The 17,838-nt window shown below is 43.4% G+C and overlaps 2 protein-coding genes across 9 annotated transcripts; both read right to left on the bottom strand.

Annotated features, from left to right (window-relative positions):
- Positions 1-2,698: 2,698 nt before the first annotated feature.
- On the bottom strand, positions 2,699-8,459 carry LOC115164948 (ubiquilin-1). 4 transcript variants are annotated; one of them, XM_029717888.1, is made up of 12 exons: positions 8,392-8,459; positions 7,802-8,059; positions 7,155-7,306; positions 6,879-7,033; positions 5,337-5,572; positions 5,097-5,234; positions 4,768-4,960; positions 4,194-4,336; positions 4,036-4,119; positions 3,819-3,934; positions 3,111-3,282; positions 2,699-2,870 (listed from the first exon to the last, which is right to left on the bottom strand). In XM_029717888.1, exons 2-12 carry the CDS (start codon positions 7,928-7,930, stop codon positions 2,718-2,720), a joined length of 1,671 nt encoding a protein of 556 aa, XP_029573748.1. In that variant the 5' UTR covers positions 7,931-8,059; positions 8,392-8,459; the 3' UTR covers positions 2,699-2,717. The 4 variants fall into 4 exon arrangements, with proteins under 4 accessions (XP_029573748.1, XP_029573750.1, XP_029573749.1 ...); XM_029717890.1 differs by lacking the exon at positions 8,392-8,459 and having other exon boundaries at positions 2,699-2,840; positions 7,802-8,220; XM_029717889.1 differs by lacking the exon at positions 8,392-8,459 and having other exon boundaries at positions 4,194-4,333; positions 7,802-8,220.
- Positions 8,460-9,470: 1,011 nt separating this feature from the next.
- On the bottom strand, positions 9,471-16,989 carry gkap1 (G kinase anchoring protein 1). 5 transcript variants are annotated; one of them, XM_029717885.1, is made up of 13 exons: positions 16,887-16,989; positions 13,786-14,032; positions 13,493-13,651; positions 12,981-13,058; positions 12,715-12,847; positions 11,858-11,883; positions 11,523-11,669; positions 11,301-11,387; positions 11,078-11,141; positions 10,903-10,973; positions 10,743-10,823; positions 10,133-10,168; positions 9,471-9,828 (listed from the first exon to the last, which is right to left on the bottom strand). In XM_029717885.1, the coding sequence occupies exons 2-13, from the start codon at positions 14,011-14,013 to the stop codon at positions 9,787-9,789; spliced, it is 1,152 nt and encodes a 383-aa protein (XP_029573745.1). In that variant the 5' UTR covers positions 14,014-14,032; positions 16,887-16,989; the 3' UTR covers positions 9,471-9,786. The 5 variants fall into 5 exon arrangements, with proteins under 5 accessions (XP_029573745.1, XP_029573746.1, XP_029573744.1 ...); XM_029717886.1 differs by having other exon boundaries at positions 16,893-16,989; XM_029717884.1 differs by lacking the exon at positions 16,887-16,989 and adding an exon at positions 14,373-14,671 and having other exon boundaries at positions 13,493-13,582.
- Between the last annotated feature and the right edge of the window lie 849 nt (positions 16,990-17,838).

Here is a 17,838-nt window from a genome sequence, read left to right as displayed (position 1 = left end):
AAAAAACACTTCATCCTCCACATATAAGCCTAATCGTAGGAGCATAAAGAACATACTATGAGGGTTTGAACATTAGACAATAAAACAACAACCTATAATAACCATGAAACAACACGCAAGTCAAAAGTACATTCTGTGAGAGTTAATAAAATGCACAGAGCTACATAGTGAGTCATTGTATTATCAAATGGGAATAAATCTAAAGCCACAGGCGTACTTATTCTTGATTGAACATCACTGCTACATCAATATCAGTGCTACAAGCTTGCACTCATATCCAAGGCTGTGCAAGCGTGATACGAGGGGCTGCTATTGAAGAAACTTGTCAGCAAAGGCCGGCTCCATGTAACAGCCCACTTCCAACAGGAGCACCTCCCTCTGGCCTCCCCTAGTCTATACCATAATGAAGCGGCAAAACTGGCCTCCCCTAGTCTATACCATAATGAAGCGGCAAAACTGGCCTCCCCTAGTCTATACCATAATGAAGCGGCAACTCTGGCCTCCCCTAGTCTATACCATAATGAAGTGGCAAAACTGGCCTCCCCTAGTCTATACCATAATGAAGTGGTAAAACTGGCCTCCCCTAGTCTATACCATAATGAAGTGGTAAAACTGGCCTCCCCTAGTCTATACCATAATGAAGCGGCAAAACTGGCCTCCCCTAGTCTATACCATAATGAAGTGGAAAAACTGGCCTCCCCTAGTCTATACCATAATGAAGAGGTAAAACTGGCCTCCCCTAGTCTATACCATAATGAAGTGGTAAAACTGGCCCCCCCTAGTCTATACCATAATGAAGAGGTAAAACTCGCCTCCCCTAGTCTATACCATAATGAAGCGGCAAAACTGGCCTCCCCTAGTCTATACCATAATGAAGCAGCAAAACTGGCCTCCCCTAGTCTATACCATAATGAAGCAGCAAAACTGGCCTCCCCTAGTCTATACCATAATGAAGCAGCAAAACTGGCCTCCCCTAGTCTATACCATAATCAAGCAGCAAAACTGGCCTCCCCTAGTCTATACCATAATGAAGCAGCAAAACTGGCCTCCCCTAGTCTATACCATAATGAAGCAGCAAAACTGGCCTCCCCTAGTCTATACCATAATGAAGCAGCAAAACTGGCCTCCCCTAGTCTATACCATAATGAAGCAGCAAAACTGGCCTCCCCTAGTCTATACCATAATCAAGCAGCAAAACTGGCCTCCCCTAGTCTATACCATAATGAAGCAGCAAAACTGGCCTCCCCTAGTCTATACCATAATGAAGCGGCAAAACTGGCCTCTCCTAGTCTATACCATAATGAAGAGGTAAAACTGGCCTCCCCTAGTCTATACCATAATGAAGCGGCAAAACTGGCCTCTCCTAGTCTATACCAGAATGAAGAGGTAAAACTGGCCTCCCCTAGTCTATACCATAATGAAGCGGTAAAACTGGCCTCCCCTAGTCTATACCATAATCAAGCAGCAAAACTGGCCTCCCCTAGTCTATACCATAATGAAGCAGCAAAACTGGCCTCCCCTAGTCTATACCATAATGAAGCAGCAAAACTGGCCTCCCCTAGTCTATACCATAATGAAGCAGCAAAACTGGCCTCCCCTAGTCTATACCATAATCAAGCAGCAAAACTGGCCTCCCCTAGTCTATACCATAATGAAGCAGCAAAACTGGCCTCCCCTAGTCTATACCATAATGAAGCGGCAAAACTGGCCTCTCCTAGTCTATACCATAATGAAGAGGTAAAACTGGCCTCTCCTAGTCTATACCATAATGAAGCGGCAAAACTGGCCTCTCCTAGTCTATACCAGAATGAAGAGGTAAAACTGGCCTCCCCTAGTCTATACCATAATGAAGTGGTAAAACTGGCCTCCCCTAGTCTATACCATAATGAAGTGGTAAAACTGGCCTCCCCTAGTCTATACCATAATGAAGTGGTAAAACTGGCCTCCCCTAGTCTATACCATAATGAAGTGGCAAAACTGGCCTCCCCTAGTCTATACCATAATGAAGTGGCAAAACTGGCCTCCCCTAGTCTATACCATAATGAAGTGGCAAAACTGGCCTCCCCTAGTCTATACCATAATGAAGTGGTAAAACTGGCCTCCCCTAGTCTATACCATAATGAAGTGGCAAAACTGGCCTCCCCTAGTCTATACCATAATGAAGTGGTAAAAAGAACACATAGCATTTAGTGCATTATGAATGCAGTCTGTTCACATTACACACATACACACACACACACACACACACACACACACACACACACACACACACCTAAGACTGCTATACACATGCTCTCAAGGGTCACCAGTAGGGAACCCTTGGGTTATATTAGCATCCTGATTTGGGTTTAAGGCCTTGGTAGCAGCAGGGAAATACATGTTGATGCGAGACTAGCAGCATATTCACTCTTAGAGCCTTGGATAGGACTCTTAGAATGGGATTCTCTTAGGATGGGACTCTCTTAGTGCATAAAGGAATGTGGCAGAAGTTAGCATGATCCAGATTAGAGCCTGAACCAACTAAGGCCATTCAGAACATACAGCACAGACAGGCCTGCACTTCACAGTTCAGCAGCTTACATATACAATATAAATGGCATTCAGGAGTGCATGTTTCACTAGTTCTCTGTGAGTGAAGAATGTGCAAGCATCTGATTGTACAACTGCATGATTGTACAAGTGAGTGTGCGCACGTGAATTTGTTAATTGTATGTGCATTACAAGGGTGGCGAGTCCAGCAGTCGTTCTACGGCAGCGTTGACGTCTCCCCCGGTAGCGATGAGGGCCTGCAGGTTGGCCTCTGGGTTGAGGAAGCCCATGGTCGTCAGCTGCTCCACCTGCTGCTGGAAAGGCAGCTCTTCAGTCTGAGCCTACACACAAAAGGTACAGTACTTTGTCTTCCACTTGGGATGATGGTCATGTGTTTAATGCTCTCCTCCCCACCATGCTGACACAGCATAGGTCCAATCCCAAATTAACCCCTAAATGCATGATAGGACATAGGGCTTAAAGGTTGATTGAGGATTGGGTCATACACACCACTTTGAGAGGCTTGAAGTAAAACAGGGTCAGGTTTTGGGAGAATAATGCAGATCAATTCTGGGACTAACCTGCTGATTGGTGCTAGCGAGAGCGTCTAGCATCTGACGCACAAACTGTTGTTGTTGCCGCTGACCCGTTTCCGTGACTACCTGGGACCCACTGCTGAGGTCACTAGGGGCGGGGTCTGATGACAATCCAGGGGCAGGGTTAAGATCTGAGCCGGCGCCTCCCAGTCCAACCCTACAGGAACAACAGGCATCATGGCATCAGCCGACCACAGCTCAACACTACGTTGCTATAGGAACGACAGGCATCATGGTGTCAGCCGACCACAGCTCAACACTACGTTGCTATAGGAACAACAGGCATCATGGTGTCAGCCGACCACAGCTCAACACTACGTTGCTATAGGAACAACAGGCATCATGGCGTCAGCCAACCACAGCTCAACACTACGTTGCTATAGGAACAACAGGCATCATGGTGTCAGCCGACCACAGCTCAACACTACGTTGCTATAGGAACGACAGGCATCATGGCGTCAGCCGACCACAGCTCAACACTACGTTGCTATAGGAACAACAGGCATCATGGCGTCAGCCAACCACAGCTCAACACTACGTTGCTATAGGAACTATGTGGGTGGAGTACAAAATATCGGTCGCTTAAAGAGGTACTGTAGGTGGAGGTCTTTGAGATGAAAACTGAAGGTGTATGTTGATATATGGATGTTCTGACTAAGTGCATGTGGAGGTATGGAGAACTGCTGTACATACCCTGGTATGAATCCAGGTGCCTCAGTGGCAAGGGTCTGCAGTCCCTGTTGGATCTGCAGCAGGGCCTGCATGGCCCTGGGGTTGGACATGGCCGACAGCATCTCAGGGTTCTGCATCTGAGGAAACACCAATCAGAGAGACTAACAGCGGTCAGAGGACCAATCACAGCTTACTGTATAGTCATCCCAGCACCACTTGGTGTTTTAAGGTCACTAACCTGTTGGAGGAACATTGGGAGTTGTTGTCTCATTTGCTGCTGCAGTTGAGGGTTCCCAGAAAACAGTGGGTTGTTCAGCATCATCTAAAACATTCAGGGACATTAGAAGTGTGTGTGTGTTTGAGTATGTGTGTGTGTGTGTGTGTGTGTGTGTGTACCTGTGCTGCTAGGTCAGGGTTCTGGCTCAGGCTGTCGAGTAGGCTCCTCATGTAGGGGGCTGACAGCATGTTGTGCATCAGCGTGGGGTTCTCCGTGATCTGCTGCAGAAGACTCTGCATGCCCGGACTATTGAACATACCTGCTATATCCACACAATAATCATTGGGGGTACAGGGGAGCTTATTAATGAATGTGTAAGCCCACAGATTCGGTCAAGTATATCGGCACCCTTGCACGATTCATCATTTCTTAAAAAATACGTTGAAATTGAAAAAAACGTATGTTTGATTTACAACTGCACAAGACCAATCAAAAAAATAAACTGAAATTGCAATTTTTCATCTTCAAAGAAAATAAAAATGGCCTAGACTAAATTATTCAAAATTCTAATTAATTTGGTTACAGGCAAGGAATTTTTTGTTTATGTGTAATTTCTCACATGCGGTAATTTGCAGGTCCCTACATGGTAAGACTAGCCATTCAACCAGTTTAAAAATATATAACATTCTATTCCATTGACCGATGTGTGAGCATAAATGTGAGTGTGTTTGTACCACTGTTAAAATGTTCTACCTCCCATGGCGGGACCTAGGTTGTGCAGGGTGGTCTGAGGGCCGTTGCTGGACTGGGTGGGGGTAGTGATGGGTGTGGCGGTGTCTGTGGAAGCAGGGGGAACCCAGGGGTTGGTGAGGGGGTCTCCATTTTCCACCCGGGGTGACTGGGTTTCCCCTGATGTCATCAGAGAAGCAAAAGGGTTTCCTGCAATCTAAGCAAGACAGAGTGGGTTACAGTCCAGCTAAACTAGTTAGTTCATTTACCTTTATTTGTCCTGGTCAATGATTGGCATTAAGTGTTAACATTACATTTTAAAGTTCCATCAGGAGCTGTGTGTGTGTACCTACCTGTTCCTGAGCAGCAGCATTCAGCATGGGTCCCTGAGCATCAGTGTACATCCTGCGGACGGCATTGTTGCTTAGTGCCCTTTCCTGGTTGCGCAACATCTCCTGCATCATGGTCGGGTTCCGTGCTATCTCCAGGGTCTGAAGGACAAGGAGAGGAGAACAATGACAGAGGGAAGAGAGAGGTTCGAAAGGAATAACAACACAGACACAAAGGTAACCGCAACACACACACACGCCTACCTGTCTCATGACATCAGGGTTGTTGAACAGGTGGGTGATGTTGGGGTTGTGCTGCAGCAGCTGCTGCATCTGGGGGTTGGCCATGATGAGCTGTCTCATCATGTCTGGGTTGGACAGCATGCCCTGGACCAAGGGACTGTCCATAATCTGGGCCAGCAGCTCAGGGTTGGACATCAGCTGCCTCTGCAGCTCAGCGAGACCAGGCCCCGCAGCAGCTGTCCCTGGACTGCCTAGACCTACAGGATATAGACAGAGGGCGAGATATATATTTTTCCTACTCAGTTTCATTGCTTTACCAAACCTACCCTGTTGGACAAAGCTTAATGTTGAGGTAGCAAATACCCATCAGAAACATTTGGCTACCAACTCATCCATCTCCACACACACACACACACACCAAATAAAAACATGTTGTCAAGTGCTTCGCAAACAACAGGTGTAGACTGACAGTGAAATGCTTACGGCCCTTCCCAACAACGCAGAGAGAAAGAATAGAAAAGTAAAACACGTAATGATAACTTGTCTGTATACAATAAATACACAATGAGTAATGATAACATGTCTGTATACAATAAATACACAATGAGTAATGATAACTTGTCTGTATACAATAAATACACAATGAGTAATGATAACTTGTCTGTATACAATAAATACACAATGAGTAATGATAACATGTCTGTATACAATAAATACACAATGAGTAATGATAACTTGTCTGTATACAATAAATACACAATGAGTAATGATAACTTGGCTGTATACAATAAATACACAATGAGTAATGATAACTTGTCTGTATACACGGAGACCAGTACCAAGACCATGTACAACAGATTTGAGGTAGATATGTACATATTACTAAATCAAATGTTATTAGTCACATGCGCCGAATAAAATATATAGAGGGGGGTGCCGGTAGAGTCAATGTGCGGGGGCACCAGTTAGTTGAGGGACTCCACATCTAGGTAGAGTTCATTAAAGTGACTATGCATAGATGACAACAGAGAGTGGCAGTGGTGTGGAGAGGGGGGCAATGTGAATAGTCTGGGTAGCCATTTGACTAGATATTTTTCAGCTGAGGGTGAAAGGGCATTGTCGTGCCGTCTTCACGACTGTGTTGGTGTGTGTGGACCATGATAGATCCTTAGTGATGTGGACACCGAGGAGCTTGAAGCTCTCAACCTGTTCCACTATAGCCCCATCAATGTGAATGGGGGTGTGCTCGGTCCTCCGTTTCCTGTAGTCCACGATCAGCTCCTTTGTGTTGCTGACGTTGAGGTAGAGGTTGCTGTTCTGGCACCACACTGCCAGGTTACTGACCTCCTCTTCTATAGCCTGTCTCATCATCGTCAGTGATCAGGCATACCACCGTCGTGTCGTCTGCAAACTTAATGATGGTGTTAAGAGTCGTGCGCGGCCACACAGTTGTGGGTGAATAGGGAATACAGGAGGGTGCTAAGCACGCACCCCTGAGGAGTCCCCGTGTTGAGGGTCAGTGTGGTGGATGTGTTGTTGATGGAGGGATACAGCTGGTCTTACCAAGGCTGAGGGTAGGGGTGGCTGAAGAAACAGGAGAGGGTCGAGGGACAGAGGTAGGTTCTACAGGAGGGGGTCCAGGGACAGAGGTAGGGCCTTCTGGTTGGGCCTGTTCTGAGGCAGTGCTGTTGGAAGGAGAGGCACACAACTCCGGAGGCCTTCAACAGAAAGGGAAATGGACAGTTATAGTCCATCAATCCAATTTTGGGGACAACTTTAATGCTTTCATATTTTCTTACTTACTCACACGCATAGTGTGTGAAATGTGTGCGTGTGTACCTGCTCTGGGTCTTGATGACCAGGTGGACGGTCAGTCCGTTGTGGATGCCTTGGTGACTCAGCAGATCTGCATCTTTGAGGATCTTCCCAGCGAAGATGAGCACCAGCTGCTCTGTTTGTGCCTGGAACCGCTGGGCTATCTGCTCCTTAAACTACAGAGACAGGCAGAAGGCAGGCAGGCAGAAACATGAACTCATCCCTGCCAAGTAGCAGACAGAGAGAGAACTCATTTTACTGTAGGCTATATCAGACATTGGGAGTCACATTTGGCCAACAACAGTAAAGAAAATGTCATCGCCATGAAGACAGCATAATAAGAAAAATGTAACGTAGGCACAAACAACATGGCATCATTCACAAATAAGCTGATTGCATCAGTCCAACTGTGTGTGGGTGCACCTCGGTGGGGACAGGACCACTGTGGCGGCATATAAAAGTTTACATCCATGAAAACACGTAGGTGTTAAAATCCAAAACATCACATAGGTCTAGTACTGTCAAAATTAGAAATAGAAAAACGAATTAGAAATACTTGACAGTTGCCACATGTGTGGTTTAGACCATGTTCCGATAAGACACCGTGACTTGACCAAATAAATGCATTCCACACAAGAAGCAACTATGACAGTTCCAATGACCGCACTGACCTGTTTGATGGAGCTGTTCTCTGGAATGGCGATTTCCTCATTTTCATTTGGTGTTTTCACAGTAACTCTGATGATCTTACATTCAGCAGCAGATGGTTGTTGCTCGTCCTCATCCACAGTATTAGCCATCTTTTTGCTCTCGCGGTGGGGACTGACCGATGTCTGACCACGCGGGCAAAGAACTGACTTTGCATAAGCGAATCTCGTAATGTGATATTTTATTTCCTGGTGTCCTAATCTTGCTGACTCGAAAAATATCTGCAAACGTCATAATGGATAATAAGTGCACGGATAGCGTTATTTTCTTTACTTCTTAATATTTCAACATATTGTAGCCTAATTAATTTCGTTAGACGTTTCTGAACACTCGCCTGAACATTCAGCTGCAGCCATGATTAAATGCACTACATGACCACAAGTATGTGGACACCTGCTCGTCGAACATCTCATGGGCATTAATAATATGTAGTTTGTCCTGCCTTTGCCGCTAGAAAAGCCTCCAGGAAGGCTTTCAACTAGATGTTGGAACATTTCTGCAGGGACTTGCTTCCATAAACCATAAGAGCATTAATAAGATTGGGCGATTATACCTGGCTCTCAGTCGATGTTCCAATTCAACCCAGAGGTGTTCGATGGGGTTGAGGTTAGGGCTCTGTGAAGGCCAGTCTAGTTCTTCCACACCGATCGATAAACCATTTCTGTATGGACCTCGCTTTGTGCAAGGGGCATTGTCATGCAGACACAAGAAAGGACCTTCCCCAAACTGTTGCCACAAAGTTGGAAGCACAGAATCTTCTAGAATGTCATTGTATGTTGTAACATTAAGATTTCACCAGACCATTATTCCTCCTCCACCAAACTTTACAGTTGTCACTATTCGTTGGGGCAGGTAGTGTTATCCTGGCATCCGCCAAACCCAGATTTGTCCGTCGGACTTGTCAGAACGCGTTCACGCTGCTCCAGAGTCCAATGGCGGAAAGCTTTACACCACTCCAGCCGATGCTTGGCATTCCACATGGTGATCTTAGACTTGTGTGTGGCTGCTCAGCCATGGAACCCCATTTCATGAAGCTCCCGACGAACTGTTCTTGTGCGGATGTTGCTTCCAGAGGCAGTTTGGAACGTGGTAGTGAGTGTTGCAACAGAGGATAGACTATTTTTACACGCTTAAGCACTTAGCGGTCCCGTTCTATGAGCTTGTGTGGCCTACCACTTTACGGCTGAGCCGTTGTTGCTCCTAGACGTTTCCACTTCACAATAACTTACAGTTGACCAGGGCAGCTCTAGCAGGACAGAAATTTGACAAACTGACTTGTTGGAAAGTTGGCATCCTATGACAGTGCCATGTTGAAAATCACTGAGCTCTTCAGTAAGGCCATTCTACTGCCAACATTTGTCTATGGAGATTGCATGGTTATGTGCTCAATTTTATACACCTGCCAGCAACGGGTGTGGCTGAAATAGCCAAATCCACTCATTTGAGGGGATGTTCACGTACTTTTGTGTGTGTGTGTATATATATGTAATTTGTCATGAATGAATCAAATGAAGATGAGGGTACACTAAAACATGCTACCTCTCATTAGCATCAAAAATAGGAGAAATATAGCATCTTGTGGTGTAGCCTACCATTAGCACATAGAAGTAATAATACCACAATGAGACATGATTTTACACTGGAAAAGTCATTTATTTACCTTGCAGTGAAAGGGGAAAAAAACTAATTTCACAACTGTCATTTGGCATCATACCAGAAAAAGAGATGCGATGATGTCAGTCAACTTGAAATGCATCTTTATCAGAGCCTTTATTAAAAGCCTTTTCATGACTTCTGCAGTTCAACACATCCAGGAGTTGGTGTGTGGTAATACGAGTCATGCATAACGCATGAAGACAGTAGAGAATAACAGTACAAACAAGGAGACCCTGAAGAATAGGAGTGGCTTAGTTTGTTTTTGCAGTCAATGTTCTTCCTTCTGCGGTCTTCATAGATCGGACTCTGGACCCTTTTTCCCCTTCCTGTTTCCCTGCCAATCAGAGGAGACCAGGAAGTATGGAGTGAGTACAGTGTCTTACATCAGTAGTTTGGTGGTTAACTTGTCAGGGTCTTGACCGTCTACAACGGCTTAAGACAGCTCAAGAGATTCAGCATTTCATGATGTGATAAGACCGGCTTGTAAGTTGTTACCAAACTAACATCCTTCAACTGAACTACACTAGTTAGCACAGAGACTTATAGTAGTGAGTTGGACTGAGTGAATGGTTCCGTTTTGTGTCAGTCTAGTAGTGTCCTGTTCTGGAGAGTGAGGACTGCTGCAGCTGCACTGTTACCTTGGTAATCTTCCTAGGGGTGACTTCCTGGCTGATCTATGAGGGGAGCACACACACTTGACTCACGGCTTTACACAGGTTGAACAGTAAAAACAAACAAACACCGTAGCCCTAACTCCTCTCTCAGAACTAGGCGAGAGCTGCTGATTTTAAAAATCAGACAGCGACAGTTAAAGAGGCACTATGTAAAAATCGCTCCGCCATTTCCTGGTTGCAAAAATTCTAATAGTTTGCCTAATTTTAGTTTGCGACAAAACAAGTAAGTATAGTGTAGAGAAATATTGTACCATCTAAACCACTGTGTAATATATGTTCCTTAACCAAAAATATTGTTGTTTCAGCTGTTTGAAGCTGCTGTACAAAACCGAAAGTAAAAGACACAAAAAGAAAACTTAGACATGCTTTCAATGAGAATGACGTGATGGAAAATGTTATGTTTGTGCTTTTCTAATACCCAATTTCTGTAATTTCCACGACAGATCTATAACACCCATTTCTATGTGAATTTAGTCAAGTCGCCCAGAGCGCTACATATTGCAGCTTTAAACTAAATATGTGTTGTATTAAGTGCCACTTGCAAGTGTGATGAGTATGTAATGTTCCGTTCTACCTGGTGATGTTTTGGCTGATCTGTTTGTAAACCTTTCACTTTAGACTTCTCTTGTTCCAGTGAGGCATGTAGTGATGTCACCTGGAGAGGGAAATAAAGGTAATTCAACGAGGTCCTCAGCCTTGCATGGCAAGTTGAAAGGTTTGAGAGACACACACACCTGTGAAGACAGCTCCTCTTTGATATTTAGAAGCTCCTCCACCTGCAGTAGGATCTCGGATTTATCCTTCACTGTGGAGAGAATAAGTGAATGAGAACGTGAAGGCCTACCTAATGCATCGGTAATGGATTACAGTATAGTCAGATTGAATTAGGAGTGCAGTAGCTGTACTCACTCTCTCCCTGCTGCAGCATCTTCAGGAGCTGGGAGTTTCTAGCTTTCACTTCTTTGTATTTCACCTGAGGATTGAGATCAGGAGCGGAGCCCATGGGGACCATATAGATTCATACGCACATATAGATTTACACCAACTGTAAATGACTGATGGCAGTATTCTGTCCTTTGTCTTTAGGCATGCTCCATTAAAGCCTAGTACTAGTATCCCTACAATGACTCACCTCCCATTGTGAAATGACCTTCTTTAACTTGTCAATTTCTTGGTCTTTCTTCTCCAGGTCGTCCTTTAGCTGCTCAGTTCGAGGGTCCTGAGAGGTGTGATGGGAGTCACAGTTAGGCTGAGAGATAAGTTACACTGACCTCCATGGTCTTACCAGCAGTCACTCAAAGGTCGTTTTGCGAAAATGATTTTTTACACTAAACAGATTTGCAGTCGGCCTTACCGGTTCATGCTCTGTTGAAGTCGTGACCTCGAGGCCAGTGCTGTTAGAAAACTGCTCACGTCTTTTTTCCTGCTGTACGATTTTGCTAACGTCATCCTCAAGCTTGTTGAAGAACTTGTCTTCTGGAGGTGTGGGCGGTTTGGGCTCCTAGAGTGATGTCATCAATGGATTCAGAATTTGAATTATGACATCACACACACACACACTACACAATTTGCGCCAGTTCACGTCATATCACCACCATTCCATCACATTCATCCTCACATGACAGGGTTTACACTCTGTCGAAGCACTATAGTAAGCCCAACACAGAGTAAAACAACGTTTTCCCTCACCTCTTTCTCCTGCTTCTTACTCTGATCTGGAAAGGAGAATCATGTTTTTTAAGTAGAATACAACATGTCAAGTATTAATTAATTATTTTTATGTCAAGTATTCATAGGTTGCATCTCCGTCACGTCATGCCATTGTTATGAACATTGTCAAGCCGCCCTCTACTTGCTGCGCTGCAGTGGTGCCCTAAAGTGGTGAAAAACCTAGTCTACGGTTTCGTCTAAATTACACAAAAGTGCCTGGAAATACAATAACATTGCTAAAGTAGTAAAATATTTAATAGGAAACAACTTTGCCAACATTATCATGTCAATTTTACTTTACACTGATGGCAATGTTGTCATCAGCTAGCAAAGTTCGTCAAAAATAGCTAGCAATGCTAACATTAGCTAGCTAAAATCAGGTGGCCTCCCCTCAATCTTAGCTAGCTAACGTTATACTGAAGGCAATCTGGTGACATCAATATTATGACAAAAGGTTTTCCTACTAATTATTTGCATCCTTTTTAATTTCATTGCATTTCCAAGCCAATGTAATGCACTTTTGATGAAATTTTCACCAGCACTCACTGACAATGCATTGACTAGAATGCTCAGTCGGGCATCAGTTCAAAACAAACGTTCCAAACAATAGTGTGATTAAACATGCAACCCATGAACGTCATAAAAAAACGGAATAATAAGATGAGTGGGACAACTGAGAAAACAGTGAGACGTAGCATATCTATGTACGCAGCACCTGCTCGAAGTGGATTGCTAAACAAGTAGTGCTACTGCAATGATGGCACAGTATTGATGACGTTGGGCAGTGTTCAATGTTAACGTAAGTGTAGCTCTCTGTTTGCCACTGGTGGTCTCACCCCCCTCCGCCTGGAAGTCCTTCAGAGAGACCGTCATCTTCTTGTCTTTTCCCTGCTGGTTCTTCTTCTTGTCCTTCTTCCCTGCTGCCGCTCCTCGGGACTTGGGAGAGGGAGTGTCTGTGCCGTCATCATCCTGACAGGAGGCAATTTATAAGAACAGCATTTGCTTAAATGGAACATTCATTAATCTCCCCTCTCTCCGTGGTTAAGATTTTTGTCAAATAGATGTTTAGTAACAGCGTGCTGCGATGGGGGCAGCGTGGTACCTGTTTATGCTGCTCAAACTCCAGTTTACTCATCATCAGTGCCTTCTCCAGGTCGGCCTCATAAAGCTCGCTCGTTAACTGCATTTGGCAGAAACAAATACAAAAATAAAGGCTAGATCAGATGGGGACTGTCAGGAAAGGGGAACACCCATGAGCAATACTCATGCCCATTCATGACCATGTCAGGTGTTATAATGGGCCCTGTTCAGAAACAACCCCTATCCGTTAAGGACTAAGCAATCAATATAGATCTGATTTTTGGGGGGGATACATAGCCTAGCGGTTAAAATATACCAATGTGCCCTTGGGCAAGGCACTTAAACCTAATTGCTCTTGTAAGTCTCTCTTGATAAGAGTGTCTGCTAAATGAATAAAATGTATTAGTAATATAGTAGCAGGACCATTTTTATAACAACTATTCAATCCTCTCAGATCTCAACAAGTGTCTGGGGGGATAGGTTGTTTCTGGACAGGGCTCTGTTCTTAGTGAAGGGGTGTCTGTCGGGTTCTACCTGATTGTCCCTTTGCTTCCATTGCTGCCAGCCTTCCGGGGGCATGGCTTGGTCCCCTGCTGCGGGATGGAGCAGCTCATTGGCCACACCCTGCAGAGACAGGGAGGGGGGCGGGGCAGAGGACTTCTGAGGGAGCTTCTTAAAGGCAAGATTTCTTAACTGGGGACAGGAGACAGGAGTCATTATCAGTCCTCAAGCTCAGGTAAATTAGTGAAAGTGAAACCTTTGAGAACCGACAATGAGACCACCAGAAATGGTGTTGACTAGGGAGTTGAAATGCCTCTGCCAATCACCTCATTGGCCTCGCTCTGTTGCTGCTCTTTCTTCTTCTTCCTCTTTTCCTTCTTCTTGTCGTTGCTTGCGGTGGATTTCCCCCCGGTTGTCTTCCCGGGCCGAGCCTTTCCAGAGTCCCGTCCGCCTTTAGTCCTTCCCGACTCTGAATCGGAGTCCGAATCAGAGTCGACCTGGAGCAGGGCAAAGCGAGAGGCTGTGGTGTGGACGGAGATCATTGCTGACGCCATCTGCTGACCTGTGCACAACCTAAACCCAATAAGATACACACAGGAAGAAAACATGCACATCAAATTAGGCTTAGCGACAAAACCATTCAAATCTAAACTTCTCCAGTAAAACTCTAGCAATAAATCAAAAGAAAATAATATGAAAAACGAACACAAATGTGAATGCCTAGTTCTACAATAGGCTAGATTGCCTATTTCTGATCTTTATTGAAAAAAAAATGCACTTTTGCCATGTGGCCTAGTATGAGTTAGCTACAAATAGCATGCCAGATAATGTGATATAAGCAGAGATTTTTGGTGTCCGTTACTGGGCGTTACAGGAAAGCTCCATACAAACCGCCATAGATTTTTCAACTAACCTGTTCTTGCTGATACTTTTTTCACCGAATTGAAAATGAAGAAAATATCTTAGAAATGTCCGTTTCCAGTTGTAGGTGGTTCTACAAAAATTCAGAAAGATATTACATCTATATTTTGTATCAAAACGAAATATGCCTCTTGCATGTGTGTAGATCTTAGTTTCGGTTGCACTGTCATCTACAAGACTAGTTCCTGCAAAGATGCTGGGAAATGCTAGATGCCTGGCAGCTAAGATGGCAAGGAACCTTCTTCTCTGGTACAAAACATTGAGTTTTCGCAGGTTTTTGTAGAACCACCTGCAAATGGAAACAAACATTTTTAAGCTACTTTTTTTCACAGAATCAAGAACAAAGAAAGTATCGTCCAAGCAGTGGCGTAAAGTATTAAGTAAAAATAATTTTAAGTAGTACTTAAGTAGTTTTGGGTGGTATCTGTACTTTACTATTTATATTTTTGACAACTTTTACTTCACTACATTCCTAAAGAAAATATTGTACTTTTTACTCCATACATTTTGAATGCTTAGCAGGCCAGGAAAATTGTCAAATTCACACTTATCAAGAGAACATCCTTGGTCATCCCTACTGCTTCTGATCTGGCGGACTCACTAAACACAAATGCTTCATTTGTAAATGATGTCCGAGTGTTGGAGATAGGACCATTTTCTTGTTTTTATTTATTTATTTACAGATATCCAGGGGCTGTCTGGTTTGCTTAATATAAGGAATTTTAAATAGTTTTACATTTGATACTTAAGTATATTTTAGCAATTACATTTACTTTTGATACTTAGGTATATTTAAAACCAAATACTTTTAGACATTTACTCAAGTAGTATTTTACTGGGTGACTTTCACTTTAGTAATTTTCTATTTAAGGATCCGCCCCCTTTTTCAATTTTCGCCTAAAATGACATACCCAAATCTAACTGCCTGTAGCATTTGAAAGGAAACACTTTGAAGTTTGTGGAATGTAGGAGAACACAATAGATCTGGAAAAGATAATACATAGAAAGAAAAAAAACATTATTTTCTATTTTTTGGTACCATCATCTTTGAAACGCAAGAGAAAGGCCACAATGTATTATTCCAGCCCAGGTGCAATTTAGATTGTGGCCATTAGATGGCAGCAGTGTATGCGCAACGTTTTAGACTGATCCAATGAACCATTATATTTATGTTCAAAATGTTGTACCAAGACTGCCCAAATGTGCCTAATTTGTTTATTAATAACTTTTAACGTTCAAAATTGTGCACTTTCCTCAAGCGGGGTGAGGCGGCAGGTAGCCTAGTGGTTAGAGTGTTGGACTAGTAACCAACATTTTGCAAGATCGAATCCCCACGCAGACAAGGTAAAAATCTGTTGTTCTGCTCCTGAACAAGGCAGTCAACCCACTGTTCCTAGGCCGTCATTGAAAATAAGAATTTGTTTTTATCTAACTTGCCTAGTTAAATAAAAGGTAAAATCAAATGTATATTAAAAAACAATAGCATGGTATTCTTTCACTATAATAGCTACTGTAAATTGGACAGTGCAGTTAAATTAACAAGAATATAAGCTTTCTGCCAATAACAGATATGTCTATGTCCTGGCAAATGTTCTTGTTACTTACAACCTCATGCTAATTGCATTAGCCTACGTTAGCTCAACTGTCCCGTGGAAGGGACACCGATCCCGAAGAAGATGTATACATATCTTTACTTTTACTCAACATGACAATTGGGTACTTTTTCCACCACTGTCGCCAACAGGACATATTAGTTGAAAAATCTATGGCGACGGTTTGTATGGAACCTTCCTGTAACGCCCAGTAATGGGACACCACATATATTTTGTTAATCACATTATCTGGCATATAACCTGTAGCTATGACCCTACCTTATGGTGAGTAAGCTAAGTCGTAACACTTGAGTCTGGCTTCAGTGACTGGCTAGCTAGCTGGATGCAAATGAGTTTATTGCTAGTAGCTAACGTTAGTTAGCTAACTTACATGACATTATCATGTCACTCAAAAGGACAGCTGGCTAGCTTGTTGCTGGCTTACCTGTCCCGCACTGGCACTTCTCTTCAGTTTAGCTAGCCAACTAACGTTAGGTAGCTTAGCTAACCAACTGGGTTTCAACGTTGTGCGAGTAATATGTCTGCTAACTAGCTAGTTGGTTTACACCGTTTCAACGTGTAACGTTAATAATACGACACGGCACAGAGGGGAGTGGGCATTAGATAATTGGAGATCTAGCTAGCTAACTACCGAAATAAACAGTGTCCGTCGATTAGCTTGGTTCAAAAGAAAGCATCGAATGTCGTTGCCTAGCTAACTCAGTCATATAGATATATATATAATAGTTCTAGCTGGATAGCATATTAGCTACATTGCATCCATACCAACGATGTAGCTCGTATGTATGGCAAACTAAAATGCTTTTATAATTTTGAAATCAGATTATTAAAATATTGTACCCCTTGTACCGAGGGGAAAATAATTATTTAAAAAAATATCCTTAAAAACATACTTTCACCTGTTCGAGTAGATAACCACACGTTCACCACTTCCAGTTACTAAAGTACCTATGGTGGCCCAGTTGCTCAAAATGTGTTCTGCAAGAAAAAAAAGGGGTAATATGCAGTATGGAGCGGCTCATAATATGTTGACTTCCCTTAAACAGAAGATGGAGACAGAGGTCTACTTTTCCACGACACTGTATTCATGACAGCAACATGGTACCATTCATGATGATCATCATCATACAATGTATCGCGATTGACGATCTGCTTATTTATACAGCATTCGTTCAGGTCAGGACCACTCGTTTTCAGTATCCACAAGAAGTTTAATCATACAATGTTTTCTGGCAGTATAATCATGGTCGGCGCCTCCATCATTTAAAATTGTACTTTAATTATCCGTGCTTATGTTATTTATAAGTTAGGGATTTTCTAAATATGCATTGTGCCACCTCGGCCTCTTGAAATTGGTATATGTGGCCAACATGCAACAGGTGTCCTGTCATGTCTGCGAGCTTGCGCCCATTGACAACGATATCCACGAGATGGCGTCTCGTGCGTCAAAGTCTGCAATGCCACCAGATCATCGTTTGACTCAAACCAAGCCCGTCTTTGTGTAGCTATTTTTTTTTATTTTAATGTGATCAAATTGTTACATTTGAAACGCTGTAGAGTCCACTAGCGACAGGTTTAGGCCTATTCATAGATTTAGTTGTGCACAGGTGTAGTCCCTACATAATAGCGTATGATGTTACTAAGATGCGCTGTAGCCTAGGCTATGTCATGTGTAAGATGTATTAATAAACAATATGTTTGTCATATACACATACTCCGGATTTTAAATTAATTAGCCTATATGAGGGAGTAGGCTAGGCCAGTATTGTATTATAGGCCCACCAACATAGTGACAGGTTTGTTTGGTAAGAGGTTATTTAATCAAGCTAATCACATATTTTATAG

The sequence above is a fragment of the Salmo trutta genome, chromosome 27 (genome assembly GCF_901001165.1).
Source record: "Salmo trutta chromosome 27, fSalTru1.1, whole genome shotgun sequence".
NCBI lineage: Eukaryota > Metazoa > Chordata > Actinopteri > Salmoniformes > Salmonidae > Salmo > Salmo trutta.
The sequence above is the reverse complement of the archived record's forward strand: the minus strand, read 5'-3'. Positions and strand labels throughout refer to the sequence as shown.